General features: G+C 34.9%; 1 protein-coding gene across 1 annotated transcript in view; it reads left to right on the top strand.

Moving 5' to 3' along the window:
- The window catches only part of SCN2A (sodium voltage-gated channel alpha subunit 2), a 79,936-nt gene extending 56,730 nt beyond the window's left edge, over positions 1-23,206 (top strand). Inside the window, exons 19-28 of the mRNA XM_054175004.1 lie at positions 6,584-6,704; positions 7,053-7,207; positions 8,166-8,339; positions 10,435-10,557; positions 13,419-13,700; positions 14,425-14,478; positions 15,899-16,036; positions 16,984-17,088; positions 18,116-18,386; positions 19,352-23,206. Of these exons, the coding sequence (XP_054030979.1) occupies positions 6,584-6,704; positions 7,053-7,207; positions 8,166-8,339; positions 10,435-10,557; positions 13,419-13,700; positions 14,425-14,478; positions 15,899-16,036; positions 16,984-17,088; positions 18,116-18,386; positions 19,352-20,547 (2,619 nt within the window). The 3' untranslated portion in view covers positions 20,548-23,206. The remainder of the gene's footprint in view (positions 1-6,583; positions 6,705-7,052; positions 7,208-8,165; positions 8,340-10,434; positions 10,558-13,418; positions 13,701-14,424; positions 14,479-15,898; positions 16,037-16,983; positions 17,089-18,115; positions 18,387-19,351) is intronic.
- Positions 23,207-24,772: the final 1,566 nt, after the last annotated feature.

The raw sequence follows: 24,772 nt of genomic DNA, 5'->3' as shown, positions 1-24,772 counted from the left end.
AGTTTTAACTAAGTATATTGATGTTTGGTGAATTTCCAATATTTTGATGGAAATGTTAACTAGACTGTGCCTTTCCAGAAACCACACATACAATAGTGCATACTAGCAGGTGTGCATTTTCAAGGTATTTGTTTGAAAACTGTCTGAAACCTAAAATAGAATTAATGATGAGAGCATTGTGTCCATGAGAATGGTAGTAGAGGAATACAATGTAATAAGGGAATTAATGAACAAACCCTCAATAACATTTCCCATGGCCAAATATGGGGCCTCTGTGCTGAGTTTGTTCTCCTATATGTAAAGGTCTGTGAACCTCCACTTCGTTATTACTGTCCAGCATAGAAATTATTTTTCCTTTTTATATCCTTAAGTACTGTGGGAATGGTTTATATAGAAAATTATGTAGTGCATGTATAGCTGTGTAATAATTAGAATTTTATGCTAAATGTAACTTCTAGACTAGTAATTAACACCAAGACCTACCAAGTTACAAGATACATTTTAATGTCTTGAAAAATACAGGATCTCCTAGTGCTGTTGCAGACACCTTGATAATGTGTATTTTACTTTAGCAGTATTCAGTGCAAACAAGCAGAGGTGCTGTGTTCTGAACTTCATTTCCTACCATTCTTACTTCTCACAGGAGTAGAGCCAAGCTGGATCTGTCAAGCAGGCAGCTCTGGTGCCTTTTAGCGAGGCAGAGCATCGTGTCACCAATTTTACACAGGTTACCTAAGCAAGTTATACATCTATATGTATATATTCTATAATCACTTTTTAATGGATATTGACTGCCCTGCATGCTTTTCGGCTATGATCCTATCCTATTCATTGCAATAAAGTACAAACATGCACAGCTGCTCTCTGCTGGGTCACGGGACTCGCATCACAGCATGGTCAGGCAAGATTGGCAGCTCCAATATTTCTGTGGTTCAGATGCTATACTTTCTGTGATATTTTAATAGTATTTTGCAGTGCATGCTCTGTACCTTTCCTAATCTTGATGGTAAAGTTTTCGGGATTCTGGTTTTGAAGGGTTTTCTTTCCTTTCAAAGGAAGTTGGAATATGTAGCACACAAGCTATGTTTCTCATAAGAAGCTTACATAAGTCCATCTATGAATTGTGTTGATAATGAAAAGCTGCTAGCTGTTTTGGACAACTTCCATAATATTGAATTTTAGCTTACAGTGGAGGTAACTTGCAAAGTCATGATAGTCACATTTGTATTTTTCATGGTTTTTTTTCTTAGAAATGCTTTTCTTCGGTACTTGTATAAACATTTCATTATTTTGGAGATTAACATGCAGTACTCAAAGCACCATTAAGCATGAAATTAATTTCCATAGTCAAAGCATGTGACTATCATTTAGTTAAAGAAGCTCATAAAAAACTGGTATTTGGTTGGTCAAACATTCAGAGAACAGTTCTGCTCTTACTTACACCCACACTTACAAGTGTAGAGGTGCAAAGAGAAAACTGATAGCAAGATCTGGCCCAATTTAATCTTACCATAGCTCTTTAATTTATACTCACAAATTGATTACCTCCCCAAACATCTAAAATTATCTTCCCTGAGAAACTTCAACTTATTATTATCTTACTAGTAATAATGTTCAGTGCTCTACTAAATGAGCTACTGATTATGGACCAAGTGTTGCCCAGCTTCAATATGATTTACATCTCTCTTATTAAACATTGCCATAATATTTACAGCATCCTAGTTACAGGATGCTGCTTTCTGTTTGGCAAATCAGTGGAGTTAAAATACACTCAATGCATAGTTTTTTGTCTTATATATTTTTTTTACATATGTATTTATCTTTTATAATTTATGTGATAAGTCATTTTTATTTTAAAATATTTATTCTTCAAAATCCTTTGATAGACTGAAGAGTTTAAGCTTTGGATTGTTTGTGAATTAGTCACATTGTATTGACATATTGTGATTCATAGTGGGTGCTATTAAGTTGTTCATACTAGAGTTAATTGACATTCACTTAATCTGTACAAACAGCAGTCCCTTGCTCTGTTTGAGAAATATCCTTTTACTATTGCTTGTGTGAATTAAAAATGTTTAAGTAGCTTTCAGTGGGAGTACTTTCTCAAACATTTCCACTACAACTTATGATGCTTTGGCTTCCATCTAACATTCTTGCAAATATTGTCATTTATGAAATGCTCATAAATCAAAGAAGGTCAAAGGTATTATGAATAGCAATAAAGTACAGTGGGTTATAATTTAGAAATCCTGCTTCTTGCAATATTTGCAGAGAGTAATCTTCAAGAATTGTTTTGGTTTGATTTACAATTTACTGGGATTTTTTGGGTTGATAGAGCTAGTGTATAAGCACAAGAAAAAGTGGCAACCAGATTCCACTTAATTGCACCAGTGGAAGTACAATGATACTTACCGATTAATTGATTTTATAGGTGATGTAGCTGTTCTGAAAAGAACTGGATAAGTTTGGATATTATATTGCTATTCATATCACAGCACATCTCATTGTCATACTCACATCCACACAGAACTAAGAAAATAAAACCAATATAATGTCCATTATTCGACATTTTCACGGGCATTTGGGAGGAAACTAAAACCAAACCCAAAATGGTCATTTCTCTTGGTGCCATCTTCCTCCGTATATTTGTTCAGCCCTTTGCTCCTTCAATCCCTTAAATTACTATTTCAACAGCTGTTGGTGACATCCTAGCCAATCATGAAATTTCAAGTGTTGTCAAAAATGTTAAGAGCTGTTTAGCTACTCTCAGATAATCATCTTCAGAGCAAAGAAAGCAATGTTAGAAGCTCATAGTGGCCCAGCTGTAAGTGAAGCAGAATTGTATGAATCTATGAGATGTTGTCAAGGTTCAGAAAGTAATGGCTTAAAAAACTTCCTGACCTAATCTTGGCTGCTGCTTTTTGCAATGCTGCTCTGACAGGCAAGCTGCTTTCCACTTTCAGTTTCTATCTTGAAAGCTAAACTAAAATCTATATCTCATTCTGTTCTGTATTGCTGACTAAAGCATGACTGGCAAAGCTGTTGATACATGTGATGTGAAAGATACATATATCTCTATGATAATCAGCACACTGCTACTTTAGATCCGTGTGAGTACTTTCTTCCCTTTACTATCTTCTGTGAAAAGAAGATGGAGAATATACATGCTGAGGTTTTGGGAAGTTGAGTTATCAGAGACTAATTTCCTTAGCATACTATTCCAAAAAAATCTAGCATTATAACACTCAAAAAGCATCTAATACTTATCCCTGATAAATCCCTTATTATCTGGGTAACTGAATGCTTTTGAAACCTAGAAGCATAGTGTAAAAAAAGGCTTTTAAGCAACATAATATTATGTCAAAGATAATGTTTGGGTTTGATGATTATCATGTTTCTACATGTTCATTTTTTTCAAAAGGCTGGGTACATGTTAAGCATATAGCATTGCCTAAATCCAATTTTTGTAATGTTGGTGAGCAGAGAAGAATTTATCAGGTACAAAGGTAACTTTGAGATATGCTTAAGAAAAGAACTGGATCATATGCTACATAACTAACATATCATGGTTTGCTATTAGAGGTAGCCCAGCTATCCAGCTGGATTCCATATGTGTGACCACTGGCATGCCACAAAATATGGTAGAAAACATCTTCCTATGTATTAAAGGAGAGGGACAAAAGATAATCAGTAATAATATGGTCCATTCCCAGGTGATCTTGTGTTGAATACAAAGATGGCTTCATTGCTTTATACTAGAGCAGAAGTTTGCTGTAGAAATATGCAATTATTGCTGAAAAACTTTCCTAGCATACTTGAAATGAATTGTTTTGGTAGAATGTTAAGATGTTGCATCATAAAACTGTAGTAGCTGTTTGTAATGCATTCTAACTTTTATAAATATTTTACAGAATGCCATACAATAAAATCAATAGTAAAAATAAAGAAACAAAAAAAGGAGTAATTCTTTCTGGAAACTCTTTTTGTTTTTTTCTTCCCCAAATGATGCTGAATTATTACAGATTGAATTTATTGGATAATTTTTATAATATGCTTCTCCATATACTGATCAAGTTTGGGCTAAATTTAGGTATAATAGAACAGCATGCTAAGGAAATACTCTGTTACATCAACAACAGAAGAGTAACTGAATTCTCAGTGGGATAAGGCATTTAATTGTGTTTCAAGTATCAGCTGCTGTTAATGCAATTTAGGAATTTTCTGTTTAGCTGAACTCCAGTGATTATTATTACAGCTCTTTAAAAGCATACCAGATATTCAATGAGAAGACACTCATAAGATACAACTCATCACACAGATTAACCCCCATAAAGATTGCTTTCTGATGTTCCTGATAATTGACAGTTCTACTTATCATTTTCAGCCTTTTCTATCTGATGTTTTTGCTCTCTCCTTACAGTGGATATCTCTAATCTTCCATACTGAGTTAACTGTTAGTCTTACTCAATGTCCATAATAGGAATTCATTACCCCTTCTTAAAATTAACATGTGCTGATTAACTGCATAATATCTGAGTTACTGAACTCTTCATTTTCCTGTAAAAGAATGGGCAGTAGGTCTTTCAAAGTTATGGTTTAACCAGTTCATAATTTTTGTTTGCTCTGCTACTACTACAGCATTCTGCTAGAAATGCTGTCCAGATCGGAATGATGCAAGCAACATTTTAAGAAAACTGTACATAATGCAAAGTCCTATCTCAGTTTAAAAATTATTTACTCTATTGTATTGTGAAATGTTAATTTTAAAAACTATATTTTTTTTTAATGTACTTTGTTTTTATGGTATGTCTGGCTTTTCCTCAAACTTCCACTGTGGACTGACTTCCACTGATGTTTAAATGCTGTGGTCCTTACTTAAAGACCATTGTATTTATCCCATACTTCTCCCTTTTCTCCATTTCAGAGGCAGTATTCCACAATGGCCAAACTGCCATGCATTAGCTATATTCCAAGTATGTTGTAATGGGAGATGTTTAAATAATAATCCGCAGAAAAGTGTGCATCAATACATTGGACATAACCTCATAGATGCTAAACATGAGGCATGAATATGTAAGCTGGGATTTTAAGAAACGTAAAGAAAATGAGTGTGCCAATATCACTAACTTTATGTGCCCAATACATCCTGCAATAAACGTGTCCATTTGTTTGAGCTTCCTCTAAAATGTGGGCTATAGTGTACACAGTACACAAAAATCAAAGCTAAGACTTTGTCTAAATCACAAGAGAATATTTTGTCAGTGTGATTTGATAAAATCAGAACAGGGGAGAAAGGAATTAATCTTTTTGTTTGAAGAACATACTTAATATTGTCTGCAATGTAAAATTTCATTAAAGTTTTATGGTACTTTATTCACATACTAACACTGTTTACTTTTTCTTTTAAAAAAATGTATAGAATGTGGAGCTTCTCAAATATATTTTAAAGGAATAATGCCTCTAACTTAAGTTTTAAGTGTCAACAAAGATACATTTTTAATGTTACCATGGACCATGTCTAATATTTTTCCCTATAGACTGTATTCTAAATCTGCTTACATCATTCCCTTTGTAAAATTAGCTACTTATCAATGCAGCCATTTTACTGATGTTATACTCCACATAGTGATAACATTAGAAGAGTCATAGAATGCCATTATCAAACTGCTTTTTACTTACTATGGTACTCATATTTGTCTGTTGCCAACAGAATAGGATGGTATGAAAGAATAATTGTGACAATTTGAACTATATTATCAGCATGATTCATTGGTGCAATAAAGTTTTACGACGGTATTTTTTAAAAGCCTTTGTTTTCACTTTAGTCTAAAAAAAATATTTATTTTTTTTCCTGGCTTTTACAGTGACTGGACATATATGTGTACTGTATCAAAGTAATAAGTAGTTTCAAAATGCACAAGAGATTCAGAAAATGCATTGGCAAGTGAGAATGCAAAATATCAGCTACCGCTCTTAAACTAATGTGCTGCTCTTTTGGAAATAAAAAGAATTAAACTATCCTATACAACTCATAATATGTGTTTTCATGTCAATGATAATGAAAAGTTTGAATATAAACTTTTTATATTTTACAGACTTGATAGAATAACATCTATTTGAGACATGAAAATACATCTGTGCAGCTTGCTGTTGGTTTGGTCATGATGTTGGAAAATTATTTATATTAACATATGCTATCAGAAGTGTAATGTAAAATGCAGCCACATGATTGGGATAATTAAACAGTACAAATTGTGTAAAAGCACAACTGAAATTTCATTTCAGTTTCATTTCTCATGTGTGGCTCAGAATGGCAGTCAAATAATTTCAGCAATCCCTTGTATGAAAATATTGAAATATTTTCAATAGGGAAAGTGCACATGATGTAGTTTCTAATCTTGTGACCTCACCTGTGGTAGAGCAATTTGGCATTGTAGATTGTAGAAAAGAAATTATTTTCATGTCAGAGCATGGAATACATGCTAAGTATTTTGGTATGCATTTCAAACATGAACTTTCGTGCAAAATTAACAAAAAAAAAAAAAAAAAAGAAAAATATAACTATGTGGGGTTTCATTCACAGAAATTGAATGCATCCAGTTCATCAGAAGGCAGTACAGTTGATATTGGACTACCTCAAGAAGGGGAACAGCCAGAAGCAGAACCTGAAGAGTCTCTTGAGCCAGAGGCTTGTTTTACAGAAGGTAGGAGAAGCACAATATATTCAAGGTGAATTGATGTAATTCTGTTGATTTGGGATGGATTCTGTTTTTTATTCAAAATCTAAAAGCAGCTTTATGTTTATATTTGTATTTTCTTTTTGAATTAGCAACTCTTTCAGTGGTACTGTCATAAATGTACTGCTGTCAGACTCTCTCTCTCTTTGGAAGGTATTACAGCAGTTACCAAGCTTTAACTTCAAATAAGTGGGGGAAAAAAAATCCTCAAATAGGAGGTTACAGTAGCCTAGAAATAAGCCAAATTACTTCTGTTGTGATTCCTAATAAATGTTTACTTTATTCTGACTTCTTAAAATTTATTATCACACTTAGGCTGTGTACGAAGATTCAAATGCTGTCAAGTCAGTGTAGAAGATGGGAAAGGGAAAATCTGGTGGAATCTTAGGAAAACCTGCTATAAGATTGTTGAACACAACTGGTTTGAGACCTTCATTGTCTTCATGATTCTTCTCAGCAGCGGTGCTCTGGTAAATTCAGTGTGGAACTATTGTGTTTATTTTAAGCAGCAAGCATTTAGAATTACAGTTAATTGTATAGCTGCAGGTAACCTACCAGAATTTAATTTATAAATGTTCTAATGTCAACATATATCAAAATGTATTTGGTATATGTTGTCAGAGTTTGCTCACAGGCTATGGAATAAATCATTTGGCAAGTTCAAAACATAGTGGTAATGGAAATAAATCAGTTGTATCAGACTGGTGTCTACATGACTTCGTTATTGATAGTAATAGCTTTGTCTTATACACATTTACAATAAACTACAGCTGAGCCAGGAGCTTACCCACAGCAACTTGAATTATCAAACTGAGATGTGAGGTGCCAATGTAATTCCATCAGGTGTTTTACCAGATTGATGTTACATCAGGTACACTGAGTAAGTACTGAAATAAGTACGGGGTCAAAATACAGTGTACTTGCTACACTTGGTTCAGTGCACAGTGATTCATTGTCAGTGCAGAAGTTTTATTTTGAAAATATTTTTTTAATCTCTGCTCAGGATTGCTTGAGGGGTTAGTGTGTATAGTTTGTTTTCAGTTATTCATTCCTCAAAAATTCTGTATCACAGCATCATTTTTTAATCCCTCATAAAATGTCGATATAAATGTGTAGGTCCTGCAAAGGAAATCCATGTGTCAATAAACCATTGCTATCCATGGAAACAAATTAAAATGCTGTTTGGAGGCTGCTAGTACAGTAAGTTTTGTGGATCACTGTTCAGCTCAACTGAAAGGTGAATACTGTGTTCAGACCCAGCTTTATGAAAAGACTACAGTATGGCCTGAAAGCAGAAGCTGTGCTTGAGGGACAGATATATACCTTATCATGACCTATCTTTCCAATTCAAATTCTGTCATAGCTACTATATACCACACTGCAAATTGTGAGGACATTTAATTATATCCCCAAAAATATTTTTCACAGGCATTTGAAGATATATACATAGAGCAACGTAAAACTATCAAGACCATGCTGGAATATGCTGACAAAGTATTTACGTATATCTTCATTCTGGAAATGCTTTTAAAATGGGTGGCTTATGGCTTTCAAACTTATTTCACTAATGCGTGGTGCTGGCTGGACTTCCTGATTGTTGATGTATGTATTCCTTTTCATGTCCTTTATGATTGGCTCAAAAAATAAGAATGTTATGTTTTCAGGATAAACTTTCTGTTTTATTCAATAGAAACTCTATTTTAAAACTGTCGCTGTGGTATGTTTATAGTTCTGTTCAGAAAAGAAAAAATATTTAGATACACCTATTACTCTAAAAAATGTTTTATATATGAAGTTGTAATGCTTTATTGAAATGATGAATTACAGTGTTGGTTTTTTCATGGTATAGAAAGGATGCTTTTCATCCTCTGCAGTTTTTACTTTATATGGAATTTAATTATTTCAAAGCAATTTCTTCAGAGGTTTCTAACATTCTGATTAATTACTCTAAGTGTCCTGTCACTTACTCTCTGTAATTTGAAAGGAAAATACTGCTAGAAGCTCTCAATTCCATTGTACTATTCAGTACCCTTGCACTTTTCACTGCATCACATGGGTGACCCTAAAGAGGTGCTTGAAGAACTGTAGATGAGCTCCCCTAGAAGGAGTTCTCAAATGATTTTCAAAAGGCTGCACCACCAAGGAGCAGATACACATTTTCTGAGGGAAACCTAGTGAGAAGTGCATTGTAATTTCAAGTCTACATGCTCAACAATGTATGCACCAGTACTGAGTAATGTAAATGGAAGTCTACAGATATTTAACCATAAAGCAGAGATTCGTTTCCCTTCCATCTTCAATAGCCTGACTACATCTGTCTGTGCTGATAGGGCATCTCTCAATTCTCATATGTAATTCCCATGAAATGCAAGGTAAGAAAGTGTCTTGAATCTCTTAGTCACTGAATTCTCCAGAAATTGCTATATATCTCCCTAAAACTACAATGATATGATAGACCATGAGGTCTTGACTATACAAATCTTATAAAACATTGTTATTTTTGAATCCATACCAGCATTGCAGATCCTAAGATTAAACATGATTACATACACACTTCGTATTCCATAATTGAGTCTGCACCCTTCTTAAAACTGATTAATTGGCTCAATCACCAGACGTGTAAATTACCATGGCCATTAGAGCTTTATAGAGACACCATGGACAATACTTTACAATGCCATTATATGTTTACTGTATTTATCAACAAATATTTAATTCTTATTTGATAATCTGTGGTTTAGTCACTTCTGTGAACTTTTCATGGCAACCTTAACCTGGTGAATTTTTTTTCATGGAAGAAATAAATCTCCTAAGCAAATTTTTTAATCTTTAATCAAAGGATTGAGATAATGAAGCAAAAACATTAATTTGGAAATGAAAGAATGGAAGAGAAGGGTATTAAATGGAAGGAAACAGAAGATATGTTGTTTGTGGTTGCTTTTCTTTACTAGGGCCACTCCTTCCCAATAGTTTGCTATAAATACATTTCTAAGGATTGTTGATGAAAGATAATTCTATTATTTATTTTACAGCTGTTCTAGTTTATTTATTCATCTGCCTGCAGACCAGACCAGCATTATGCACTCCAGAACTGATGAAGTGGTTAAAGGAGTCGCAGGGAATGTAATGAAGTGTGGACATCCCTAACAGTGAAGCTTCTGCCATTGTCTAACAAACAGTTGGTTATCAGTCTTGATTAGTCTGGTTAAATCTGAGCAGCACTGGTAGCTCTGGCTATTGAATGAGATTTTTGTGGACACTAGAAAGTTACATTTGACCAAAGGCCAGGTCTGGATGTGTTTTTTAAGACCTTTCATGTTCTCATCAAGTTATGAAGATAACATGGGAAGTCCTGACCTAAACTGGCCATTCCAATTTACCCAGCTTCCAGGAGCTTTGGTTTTGCATGTGACTTCATTTTTCCTTAAAAACCACCAAGGGGTGACTGGTTTATGTGACTATAGAAAGCATTTTTATACCATTCTACCAACATGATTTCATCAACAGGTACCTAGAATATATTCTTATTCTACTTTGTCTGACTTTAAAGATCTTTCTTCATTATAGAGGGATTCCTGGAGAAAGAGGTCCAGCCTTGAATCTTCTTGAGAAGTTCAGGGCACATATCACTCCTACCATATGTATTGAAAGGATAAACAAGATGAATGAGCCATATTGCATTTCTGTTTTTGTGTAGGTCTCTTTGGTTAGCTTAACAGCTAATGCCTTGGGCTACTCAGAACTTGGTGCGATTAAATCCCTTAGGACACTAAGAGCTTTGAGACCTCTGAGAGCCTTGTCGCGATTTGAAGGGATGAGGGTAAGACAAAACAAAAGAATCTGAAATAATGCATGCATACACAGCAACAATGCATGCAGAATAATCAACAATGAATCCATGCAGAAATGCTACACTATCATCCTATATATTTTACATTTATCACTAACATATAAGCAAAAGGCTTCATCTGCTTATATGAATTCATGTGTTACTGTACAAGTTTTTACACTTTTTTAGGCTCTTTGGCCTTTCATCCTACTTCATGTTTTCCTAGAGGGCCAAAGGATTTCTCAGCTGCATGGATCTATGCAACACTACTACGAAACTGAATTTATCCTATGCAAATAAATCCTCCTACTGTCAGAACAGTTTTAAAAATACACCTTACTTCCACATAAAACTGTGTGCACATATACACACACATATATGCACATTGCATAAAAGTTTAGACTATCAGGCTTGGTCCAGGAAATATCTTTTGATTTACTATTCTGTAAATATTAGTTGGGAATTTCTGTTGCAATCTGGTTTTTTAATTAATTCCTATGTCAATAAATAAATTGGCAGTGTTAAATACTTTCTCTCAGATTAAAACTATTGCATTCTATTTAAGTATATCAAAGATGGAGCTGGATTTATAATTTCAGTAGTAGTCGCTTACTACCTTCCATATTGAAGGTAGTATCAGAAAAACTTTTGCTGACAGATTCACATATATCTGAGAAGTTATTGGCCCCTGTTGTTTGTTATCACGCTATCAGTTACCATAGCTGAGGCACTGAGATACCCAGTTGGGTGCTTTCAGTCTACTCCAGTGTGTCTTCTTTAGTGCACTGAAATGGATGAAGACCTTATGTATTCTGCTATGGCACGAAAGGTCTAGAAGTATTTCTCTTTGGGGTTGTAGTCAACAACTAGAGACAGTAAATATTTCTAGCTCTGGCCACAGGAAGATGTCTGACAAACTTTATGTCAGAACAGAATTCTTGGGTGCAATTATACTGAAAGCTTGAGGGCAAATATTATTCAGTTCATTAACTATCCCTTTATACATCTCAACAGTTATTCCTCATAGATGATATTATTGCATTTAAGAAATCTAGGTATATTTGAAAGTAGACCAATTAATGTAACTTTAAGTATCATCAGTGTATATACAATCAGTGTATTTGAAAAATATTCCCAAATTAGTAAAAAAAAGGTGTTGCCATTTGTTATTTCAGTCAAACTTCTGCCTAACATTATTGAGTTCATGGATTTCTAATTTAATCTAATTCAGAATTACTATTAAACTATTCAAATTTTTAGGTCAAACTACTCCTTGTTGCCTTCCACAGCCATGTCATTGACAAAGCAGAGAGTACAGGTCTGTCAACATAAGGCAGTGCTGTTGAAACAGTCACAAGAGATTTATCCATTAGTCGGAAAATCCTCTGCCTGGCTGATAGATAAAATGCTATATAATTTTTGCTTATTGAGTTATAATGGAGTTTTTTTGTTATACTTTTGACTTTACCATTCTGTGCTTTTATAGAGTTATAGTGTAATTTGCATTGAAAGGTATCTCATTTGGTCCAGTTGCTAAGTTTGATATAACAACAATTTCATTGAAATCCTATAGGAGCTTAAGTATTGCCCAAAGCACACATCACTCCAGAGGTATTGTTTTGGCAGGAGTGGAGCCCTGAAATTAAAACATTTTTTAATAATTTTAATTTTACAAATATTTTTTTTCTCTGTAACCTGTCAATTGTGATATAAAAGTAATGGCAAAATATTCTACAGGCTTGAGCTACACGTTTGTATTTTAAATAGAAACAAATACCGTAGTGTGCTAGAGGATCTGTTGGATTAACTACATATAAACTAAATGAGTTCTAAATAATGTAATATCTAATGTCCTATATTTTTACAACAAACTCTTCATTAGGTTCTAAGAATCTGATTCAGTACTTTTGGCAAAATTGGCAGTAGTACTCTATGATTATTAAGTTTTATATTACACTTACAAATAGATTTTTAAAAAGAATTAACTAATTTGGAAGTTCCATCATTAAATAAACCATTCTCATTCACAATGGACCTACTTTCTCCATAATTTTATTTTCTTTACTGTTTCATTTTTATTCCAACATGTTTTTAATCATAATTCATTATCATACATGAACTATCATCATACATGAACTCATTTTCATTTCGGAATTAAGTCTTTTCTTTCATCAGGTCTTACCTGCCACTTGTGACTTGCCTGAACACTATCAACTTTTCTGTGTTCATATACTCAGCAGGTTTCCTGGTTTGAACATGTCTGCTTTCCTGATTTTATATATAACCATCCAAATGAACATGCATACATCCCTGAGTTTTCTTTTATTTACAAGAAGATTTAAAATTACTTGTAATAGGAAAGCTGTATTGTGTTTGATGCAGTCAGCCATTAGAAATATTATGGATGTGATTTTGCAGATGTATATGAAGTAAATATTCCAAAAAGCATTAGTAAATGCTGATTTTTTCCTGTTTTGTTTTCAGTTTGTTTTACCTGTTTGTTCATAAAAGATACTATTTGGTGTTTGTATGTCAGTAATGTAGAGTCTTCCACCTAGATGTGTTCCTGTGTGACCTACTTTAGGTGATCCTTCTCTGGCAGGAGGGTTGAACCCAGTGATCTTTCAAGGTCCCTTCCAACTGCTAACATGCTGTGATTCTGTGATAACATGTCAGCTATGTTGACATTTTCTCTTTGCTCTATACTACTTTTCTTACAGCTCAAAAAGTGTAACACAGATATTAGAATTAAGACAGAGTGTTACATTTAAGAAAGGCTGGTGAAGCATTTGTAAGATACTGGTGTGTCACACTGTATTCTTATGCTGTGTCTGTTTTTATTTGTACTCTAGGTAGTTGTGAATGCCCTCTTGGGAGCGATTCCATCCATTATGAATGTGCTTCTGGTTTGCCTTATATTCTGGCTGATCTTCAGTATCATGGGAGTAAATCTGTTTGCTGGAAAATTTTACTACTGTGTTAACACTACAACTGATGAGAGGTTCGATATTAGCCAAATCAACAACTACAGTCAGTGTGAGGAGCTTATAAAAAACAATGAAACTGCCCGATGGAAGAATGTGAAGGTTAACTTTGATAATGTAGGCCTTGGTTATCTTTCTCTGCTTCAAGTAGTAAGTCACCACTGCTTGATTTTTATTTCTCTTTCTATACCTGTTGTTTAATTGTAGCAGTAGAAAGTAATTTTTCATTGTTTCTTTAATTTAGAAACCTTGTCCTTCACTTCTTGGTTTGAAATTATAAAGTGTGGGATAAATTCACGACTCTACAGAAGTAATACAAAGAGTAGAGTGTATGCTGACTATGAGAAAAAACAACCATAATACAAACTTTGTTTACCTTAGCTGCACTGAATTTATATCAAGTACATTGCCCATTGGAATGGGCTGCCTGGGGAGGTGGTGGAGTCGCCATCACTGGAGGTTTTCAGGAGAAGACTTGATGGGGTGCTTGGTGCCATGGGTTAGTTGTTTGGGTGGTGTTGGATTGGTTGATGGGTTGGACGCGATGATCTTGAAGGTCTCTTCCAACCTGGTTTATTCTATGTATGAACAGGAACATCTACTTTGCTCACACAAAAAATTACTTTTATGGCAGATATTACTCATAACTGATAAAAGTTCTTAATAGAAACTGTGTCCTCTATGGTCAAATAATGGAATTTGCTTGTGATTCTTATATATATAAATAAAACACACAATAGAAGGCAAGAGTTCCCTATTAACATTTCACAGTGCTTGTGTTCATGATGAGTATTAAAGATGCTCTTAAGCAATGTTTTTTGACAAGCCATTTTCCTGGAAAAGCATGAGATAAACACAAGTGTTCTGTTTATAGGCTACATTTAAAGGATGGATGGATATCATGTATGCAGCTGTGGATTCTCGTAATGTAAGTATAGTCTCTTGACTCCATTTGTTTTGGCTCTATCAGTTCCAAGATTTAAAAATTTAATTTTAACATCTTTCAGAAATATACACTAAAAATTAGAGAACAAGGAGTTACTACAGTTTTTCAGTTAAAGAAAATGGAAACCACAGGAAAAATACAGATGACAAAGAAAGCAGAAGAGTGGTCCTATGTTCTCTATGGTGCAGCTAGACCAAAATTCCTCAGTTCCAAGGCAGACTTAGCTTTTGCCATGAAATACCTTTTCCTCCTCTCATTATGTGCATTGGGGCATTATTTACACTTGGAAACACATGTAGACACATATCTTTAGAGATTATTTTATATAGCATGTCTTTTTTTTTAAAGTTGAGATTTTCACTGTGCTCATCAAGCCACTTGTCTCCTTTCTTGAGTGCACCATTCCTATTCCTAAACTCCGCCTGTGGGTTTTCTTACCCTTTTGCCTTTCCCTTGGTGCAAGTTGTCCTCTAGTTCTAAGGAGACAATTAACAAATAAACTATACTAGTAAAGCTCCAGCTTTTTCAATGTGACACTCGCAGCAGGAGGTCCATTGTAGTACTGTAAACATGCAAAGCCATACCGAGAAATTATGGCTACTCTAAGCATGGCTTGGATGCCTCTATTCCATAATCCAGGGCAGTTTCATAAGTGCCTATAGCAATGAAAGCTCCATAAACCCAAATCAGGGGCCTCCTGTGAGATACACCAAAAGGTTTACAGCTTTATGAGCTGGTGTTGTGATTTAGACTCAACCAACAAATTGAGTACCAAGCAGCCATTTGCTGCCTCCTCCCTCTCCCTTCCCACCCCAGTGGGACTATGAAGGAGAATCAGGAGGAAACAGCAAAATCACATGGGTTGAGATAAGGAGAGTTTAATAAATCACCACAAAGATCAAAGACACAACAGTAGAAGAAATATTACTAATGAAGTAATATGTAAAAAAACAGATGCCTATCCTGAGCTTAAAAACCCAAGTGCCAACTGCTGGCCAACCCTCTGCTAGTATAGTTGGTATGACATCAGTATGGTATCAAATATCCCATTGGCTGGTTCAGATGGCTATCCTGGGAGTGGCCCCTCCAGCTTCTTGTGAAAATTAGCTCTATCCTAGCCAACCTCAGGACAAATGGCGTTTCTGGTTATCTATAGACAGATGGTAGTATACTAGTTTAAAACAATTGTGTCTTCAGCATTTATTCTATACTCATATAGACCAGTGATGTTCTTTGCCAATAGTGTAACTTCATAGATTGAAGACCAGTGGGATAGATATATGGAAACTTGAACATAAGAAGCAAAGATGAGAGTGACTAAGCCCTAAATTCTGTCCAGCAGATAATTGATTCTGTGCTCACAGTTCAATGGAGGCTTAGTTTCTATGCCTTTTTTTTGCAGGTTTTGGATCAGCCTAAGTATGAAGATAACCTGTACATGTATCTTTACTTTGTCATCTTTATCATTTTTGGATCATTCTTTACCTTAAACCTTTTCATTGGTGTCATCATAGACAATTTCAACCAGCAGAAAAAAAAGATAAGTACTTCATCATTATTCTGAAAAGAAAGCTAAAAAATGCTTATTTTTGGTCCACACACAATAACCTTACTCATAACTTATTATTTTTTCATTTTACAATAAATACATTAAATTAATAAATCTTATCATGTGGCTTGATGGGAGCTTGATGAACAAGTAAAAACACATCTGTCCATGGTGAGTGAAATACCAATGTAATCTTTGCAAAGATGTGGAGTTGGGGCTGGAGACTATAACAGACTCAAAAAAAGGCTAACCACTGAAACAGCTAAATGTAGAAGTAAAACTCTTAGCTAAAATGCCTTCAAATCTTGATATTGGTGTTTCAGCTTCAGGACTAAATTGAAGTACCTGGAAACACAAAGAGTTAATTGGAGTGGTGGAAATGCTGTTGGATTCATGTCCTGAAATTACATGAGATGAAGAGAAATAGGCTTTTTTCCCCCTACTCATTCCACATAGTGGTTCCAGCATCTTCTGCTTCAAGTCTTGCCCCAGTGAAAGGAGAAGAGGAGGTTGTGGAATATTACTATCTGCATACCTTCCAATTGTCCTTTGATATCATAGATGTCAGTTCTGAAATTTTGCCAAAATTTACTCTAGAGGAAAAACTAGAGAAGTGGATTGAAATATTTTATTAGTTTGTGCCTCTGAAATAACTGATGGAATTAAGTAGAACAAAGAAAAAATATCTCTTCCTCCATCTTTCCCCTCCCCAGTAAAAGCAGAGGTCTACCACAAACAATGCAAGAGCCTCCCAAAAAAAAACCCAACCAACCAAAAAACCCTAAACATAATCTTGCTAAAAGGGGATTTTTATATCTGCCCTAACCTTTTCAACAGATGAGAATGTGAATTAGAGTGATTATTACTGTTTGATACTTTTATTTGTAAGTAAACAATAGAGGTACATGATTGTAACCAGATTTGTCTCTTTGGTTTACTTCGGAGGTCAAGACATCTTTATGACAGAAGAACAGAAGAAATACTACAATGCAATGAAAAAACTGGGATCAAAGAAACCACAAAAGCCTATACCTCGACCAGCAGTAAGAATAAAACTGGTTTCTGTTACTTTTTCAATTAAAAACCTGTATTGTTTCAGTTATGCCTTAGGCTGAATCAAGTTGTAATCTGAATCAAGTGATATCACTGAATCAAGTGATATAAGAAAAGCCTTATTAATATGAAATCCATTTTTTTCCTCTTTTGTAGTCTGAATATGGAAGACTCTTCCCTTTCCTTTTTATCTCCTCATTTTCCCTCTACTGACGACCATGACATCTTACGTGGCATTTTCAAAAAACACTGATTTGACAAGAACAATTAAATGTGACAATGTATTTGTCAAAATATGCCAAATCCTTACAGCACAGGGCTTTTCATCCATCAAAGACTCTGAAACTGCACTGAAATGGACACTAGTTAATGTATCATTGCCTGAAAAAGGAGTCCTTTTGCCCCTCACACCACTGCTGCACAATCCATACAATGAGCAGGGCTACCCTAGCACTACAGAGCAGGGTTTGGCTGGGATAGAAAGCAATTCCAGCTCTGCAGATCTGCTTTGGATTGTGGAACCTGCTTGGTGGCAGGTACACCCATCAGTAAGTTCTCTATAGGTGAAAAATCAAAGACATTTTTTAAAAGTTATATTACTGGCATGAAGTTGAAGCTTGAGAACTTTACGTTTTCTGGCAAATGAAGTGCTATTAACTCTCAGCCTGTTCACATCCCCCTCCTGCTTAATTATTTTTCAAATTTTGACAAGCCAAGCATTCGGTTAGAAGTCCATGTTACAACAGGTTCCAGTGAATCAGTTTGGGGTGGCAAAGTCTCTCTTGCAACTTCAGAAGAATGCATATGTTTAAATAATCTTTTTAATGCTTATAAACACACTAGTTGTGTTTCTGTTTAATTTGTATTTACGTGTGCAAACTGGAAAATTTATACATATGGAGGACTTCATGGCAGACATGATATCCTGTTCATGCTACATTTAAATATTTTGTAGTTATTTAAAAAAAAAAATTGATGCAATGCTTATTGTAATTAATCTTATTTTCTCCTCCTCAGAACAAATTCCAAGGCATGGTCTTTGATTTTGTAACAAAACAAGCATTTGATATCAGTATCATGATACTTATCTGCCTTAATATGGTCACAATGATGGTAGAAACAGATGATCAGAGTGAAGACATGGAAAACATTCTATATTGGATTAACCTTGTGTTTATTGTACTTTTCACTGGAGAATGTGTCCTGAAATTGATTTCGCTTCGCCATTACTACTTCACTATAGGCTGGAATATTTTTGATTTTGTGGTTGTGATTCTCTCCATAGTAGGTAAGAACAATTCATTTTTATGAAATGGCAATCCAAAATCTGTGTGGGACTGTTGTTAGGCTGGCATGCAAGCACCACAGACAGCAAGGTAAAACCCTCAGCTTTTTTTATTTTCATCCTGATAGTTTTTTTCTCTAAGTTAGAGTGAGCAGCCAATCAGAGCTAAAGCAGATGTAATTATAAATACATGGCTCCGCTAATCTTTGCTTTTCCTGGAGCAGAAAACTTGAAAGAACTTGAGTAAAAATTACATCATTTTAACTCCTCAGAACTCTTTAATATGCAAATTGGGTTTGCCATTTTTTTAATGGAAACAAAATGTAGTTATTTTTCTGCTTTGAGGCACATAATATAATGGTCAATTCTCCTACTCTTCAGTGACTTCTAAGAAGCCTTTTTATTAACAGTTTGCTTAGATTTGGAATTGCTGTGTCATTAATAGTAATCTTGTGGTCACATTATTTCATGTGTGATAAAAAAGCTGCAGTTCTCTTCAAACATACATGTTTTCTTTGAATACCATAACTTGACTGCATGGCAATTTAATATTGTATAAATGCAACCTGTCTTCTGGTTAACTGAGATTATTTTTGTTACAGTTAAACAGAAAACTAGTCTTCTGGTCTTGAGATTTGGTAGTCTACATATGCTAGTTATCACTCTGTCCTGATGTTGTGTATATGTATGTCTGTTTACATACAAGGCTATACAACTCATATTTAGAAATGTCAGTGATGCAGTTATTCATTATCCTACAAATTATCTCAGAATTTCTGTTGGGATTTATGGGTTTCCAAAGCACACCAAACTGTAAAGGTTTCATTAATATATCTGAATGGCCACTTTCTAAAATCTGTTCAAATATCCTGCTCTCTTAAAGTTCTGCAGTGTTTGTGAGATAAATCTTTAGCAGTGATTTTTAAATGTGGTAATATCATTTACTAATTTTACTTGTTTTTCAACAGGTATGTTCTTAGCTGAGATGATTGAGAAATACTTTGTGTCCCCCACACTATTCAGAGTCATCCGACTTGCCAGAATAGGTCGAATCCTGCGCCTCATTAAAGGCGCTAAGGGCATCCGCACTCTGCTTTTTGCCTTGATGATGTCTCTTCCTGCTTTGTTCAACATTGGGCTGCTGCTGTTCCTGGTCATGTTTATCTATGCGATTTTTGGCATGTCCAATTTTGCCTATGTTAAGAGGGAAGTTGGGATTGATGACATGTTCAACTTTGAAACTTTTGGCAACAGCATGATCTGCCTGTTCCAAATCACCACATCTGCTGGCTGGGATGGTTTGCTAGCCCCAATTCTTAACAGTGGGGAGCCAGACTGCGACCCCCATAAAGATCATCCGGGGAGCTCCGTGAAGGGCGACTGCGGCAACCCTTCCGTTGGGATTTTCTTCTTTGTCAGCTACATTATCATATCATTTCTGGTAGTGGTGAACATGTACATTGCTGTGATTTTGGAGAACTTCAGTGTTGCTACTGAAGAAAGTGCTGAGCCCTTGAGTGAGGATGACTTTGAGATGTTCTATGAAGTCTGGGAGAAGTTTGATCCCGATGCAACACAATTCATAGAGTTCAGTAAGTTGTCAGACTTTGCAGCTTCTTTAGATCCTCCTCTCCTTATAGCAAAACCAAATAAAGTCCAGCTTATTGCAATGGATCTGCCCATGGTAAGCGGTGACAGAATTCACTGCCTTGACATCTTGTTTGCTTTCACAAAGCGTGTTCTGGGGGAAAGTGGGGAGATGGATGCCCTCAGAATACAGATGGAAGATCGGTTCATGGCAGCCAATCCTTCCAAAGTCTCCTATGAACCAATTACAACCACATTGAAACGAAAACAGGAGGAGGTATCTGCTGTCATTATTCAGCGTGCTTACAGACGTCACCTTTTAAGGCAAAAAGTTAAAAAAGTCTCATGTATATTTAATCAGGATAAAGGTAAAGATGAGGATGATCTGCCCATGAAAGAAGATATAATTATGGATAAATTAAATGAGAACTCTACTCCAGAAAAAACAGATATGACCCCATCCACAACCTCCCCACCTTCTTATGACAGTGTAACAAAGCCAGACAAGGATAAATATGAAAAAGACAAATCCGAAAAAGAAGATAAAGGTAAAGACAGCAGGGAAGGTAAAAAGTAACACATAATTCAGTTTGTAAGAAACTGTTTACAGCCTGAGAAAGTATGTATTTGTGTCAACAGGACTCCTGTAGGAGGTATATGCCAAACTGACAGTTTTTACATATATAAATATATATATATATATAATTAAATATATATATAAAAGGTCAGTGCCTATATCAAGACAGTGACCCCTCGTCATCAAATTGCAACTCTGTAAAACAGGGTAACATCTTGACAGGAGGTTGTTGTTTTTATTACCAGCTGACACTGCTGAAGAGAATATAAAATGGCCAATCAGACTGTAGAGACCAGTTTAAAAAAAAAAAAAAAAAAGGTGCAAACCTATGAATCTGTGTTTAACATGAAACACACAGTACAAAAAATATATCCACTGTTTGCATTTCAACAGCCACATTTGCCATATTTTTACAAAAATCAGTGTTGGTGAAACTTATCATTTTTTAATTCACAGGTTGTTTACTATTATATGTGACTATTTTTGTAAATGGGTTTTATGTTGGGGAAGGGGGTATGAGAACCAGGTGTTCTACTCTCGGATTCTCTATAATGTACAGACAGAAATGATTTGCATGAAGGCATGCTGCACTTGTAGTTCATGCATGGGAAAACATGACGTCGCACAAAGCAGCAGAGTCTGACTACTTCCATGTTTCAGGGTGGCTCTATATTTTGAGGTGCTTAACAACAGTATTCATTTAGTATCTCATCCAGACAAATCTTAATGTGCCTGTAAAGTCCCACAGAGTCTACAATAATAGATGTTTTATTTTTTCATAAGTCATTTAACTGCAGTTGAATGAACTCTGCATAAAAAATGTACTGAGGGACAGAGAGTCCGTTTTTAACTGTTCTTCTGTAGAAAACAGCTTACCTGAACTTAGGAAATTAAATTTACCAAAATTCCACAAAACTAGGATTATGAAGTTGTTCTGCTTCACCCTGCAGTATCATTTAGCCATCTTTTGCTCTCAGCAAGGTTAACATTGTATGTGTGGATTACAAAATACCATCTATTGTAAATAGTTATTTTATTCTGTGGTGCATGTTTGAGCAAACAAATAATGACCTGTGCACAATATTTATTGCATCAAATATGTACCACAATAAGTGTAGTTTGCAAGCTTTCAACAGCCGATATGAAGTATTCTGTACCATTATAGATAGTTTGAAAGCTATCACTGATGCATGTTTATCTTGCCTTTGCTGCTGTAATTTTACTCTTTCCACTGTTGCAAGTCTAATATGGGAAGCCATATCTCAGTGGTTAAGTGAAACAAATTGTTCAACTGATCATCATTCTTTCATGACATCAAGCAATAGTTTGCAGCTACTTAACAGCTTCTTGCTTTGCATTATAAAATTTTAAGTGACAACTGTATGGTGTATAGTCAGACTGTACAGACTATGTTGCAAACTGCTTAATCTGTTGAAAAATACATGGATAGAATTTTCTAAGAAAATATAAATATTGTAAAAAATACCATTTTATTTTATTTTTCAGCGTTTTGTACATAAGAAATGAGAATTATCTTCAGGTTGATGTCAGTGTCACTTTTATTATTTTCTATCCATAGCACTTTTTAATTCAAGAACTTCACAAAATAAGAAACAAAGGAAAGAATGGGGTAGTTTTAGGTTTCTGCTTTTTTATTAGTACTGTATTTTTGCACACATTTTAATGTGTAATAAGTTTGAAACTGAGTCCAAAATGCACTTGCTTCCAAATAGACATAACTTGTAATTGAAATGTGGTGGGGAAGATTTGTTTAAAATTCTAGCACTGCCTGCATCAGAAGTCTCAAGGTAGTCTTTTTATTCATGAGATCTTTACCAGTGTTTGTTTACATAGACTATTCTTATTCTTGTTGATTCATGCTGCACTAGAACTGTTCTAAATATAATATGGGATCCACAATGGTTTTTTTTCCACAGGAATTAAATAGAAAACTTGTATAATTGATCACATCAGGACATTTTTGTTTCTTACACAAAGCAAAAATTTGATGTTGACTCCTCCTTTTACAAAGATATTGACTTGTGTGTCAGTGAACTGCATGCAGGAAAATGCTATTACCATAAAGAACAGTAAACCACATTACAGTTGAGCCAAAAGAATAAAGACTTCATTTTTTATTGTATTTAATTGTTCTGTCTTTGTTTTCATCATAAAAAGCTCTTGAAAATAAAACATGAATATGTAAAATGTTAGAGAGTAATGATTAAAACTCATAATAACAGATTTGCACAAGAAAAAAATTGAAGCTATATTCTTTCAGAAAGATCTTTAATAAGATTTGCACTTACACTGTTCAGGTTATTAATCCTATTTAAAACTTATATAGTAGAATAATGTTTACATGTATGTGATGCTTAAACCTCTTTTTCATGTCAGCTATTCTGAGACAACTAGGAAAACAGATGTTACAGAAACTACCTAGCTATTAAGGCTGCAAACCAGTATGGGTAATTTCAGCAACATTTTACAATGTAATTGAAGATTTGTAAGAAAAAGTTTGGTTTGTACATAATTAGTAAAATATTTATAATTTATTATTTTGCTGTAAGACATGAGGGGTACAAGTCAGCAGAAATATTCCTGGAAGTTTTGGTAAAGCATCAAATTCTTTTTTGTTTTGTTTTGTTTGTTTGTTGTTTTTTTTTTTTTTACTCTAAGGGTGCAGAATGCAACTATAGTGTGAAAAATACTACCATTTTAAACTTCCATAGTGCATTAAGAGACAGTGTTTCTCGCTGGCAGAGAGGCATCCCTATCAAGTGATGCATAATTGCCCATGGAAGGGCTAATACCAGAATGTAGAAGTTAAGTGTAGGACAAGCATTACTAGAATTAAAAAAAAATTAATTTGGAGGAAAATAAAAATATTCCTTGTGTCAGTCTTGTCAATCACATCAACTCAATCATATACATGATGTGCAAATTATCCAATCTATCTACACTGTACAGAATCCCTCATGAGATGCTTGGAAATATGATAGAAAACAGCCTGGTATAAAAGTATTTCTTTTTCCTTCTAGCAGGACTTCCTATACTTTGAGATACAAAGCAGTTTCACACAAAAAATGAAGGACAAGAAATTGTCATTACGCTTTCTTTTTGACTATGACATACAACTGTCTTCTCAGTGCATGAGATTTCATTTACATTGTAGCAAAGTCATCTGTAATCCACTAAATCATGCTAAAATTGGCTATGAATAAAATAGCATTTATGCTACTGAAAGCAGAGCGACATTTTTAGGAAACAATCACATTTGAGCTCTATATCTAAAATTTTCTCTGATGGAAATGTGAAGTAATGCCTTGAAAGTAGGATACACTGAACAAATCTCTAGAGACATTAAAGGTCAGGCTTGATGGGGCTCTGAGCAACCTGTCTAGTTGGGGATGCCCCTGCTTACTGCAAGGGGGTGGGACTACGTGACCTCTAGAGGTCCCTTCCAACCCTGTGCATTCTATGATAAATTAAAAGCAAAGGAAAACAAGCACAAACTCTCCAATAATCATCACAGATGTGCAGACACAGAGCTTTGCAGATTATCAGGAAAATCAAATGAGCTCAATCACATGATGTGACAAGCACTGGGTGTGGACCCAGAAGAAATATCCCAACAGATCAGTGGGATGGTGCGCTGCATTTCTTAGCTCTGCAGTTTTCACCGCTAGTGGTCTGTTGAGATTGCTTACTCCAAGAATGAGTATTGCTACGCTAATGTAACAAGCTCGTAGACTACAGTGCTGCAATTGGATTTCTCACCTCTGCCTATGAAAAACCAGTTGTTAAGAGTCTGCGATACAAAGCAATGAACCTGAAATTCCGTAATTGAAGGGCCCAAGTTATGGGTGGCTGTTTGGTTTTGTGGAGGAAAATGTACTGAAAACCACAAATAAAAGATATTTGTATGAATTATTAGACCATTCAGAAAATAACCTGTATGCATCTTGCAAGCATTTATACTTAACAGAAGACTAGTATAATAAAAAATAACTGAATACTCAGATGCTGAACACTGACAAGCAGGTATGTTTTTGCTTGGCTTCCCCCCCGACACCCCCACTCCTTTTTTTTTTTTTTTCCTTTTTTTCCCGTGGCATGTCAGTAGATTTACTAAAAACACCTGCTAACACACTGAAAAACAGATATGCACAGGCTTATTCCCCACCAGTCATCTCCCGGCTTTTACCCATCGGGTTACCGCAAG

This window comes from Dryobates pubescens, chromosome 2 (genome assembly GCF_014839835.1).
Source record: "Dryobates pubescens isolate bDryPub1 chromosome 2, bDryPub1.pri, whole genome shotgun sequence".
NCBI classification, from domain to species: Eukaryota; Metazoa; Chordata; class Aves; order Piciformes; family Picidae; genus Dryobates; species Dryobates pubescens.
This window is presented reverse-complemented; position numbering and strand designations above follow the sequence as displayed.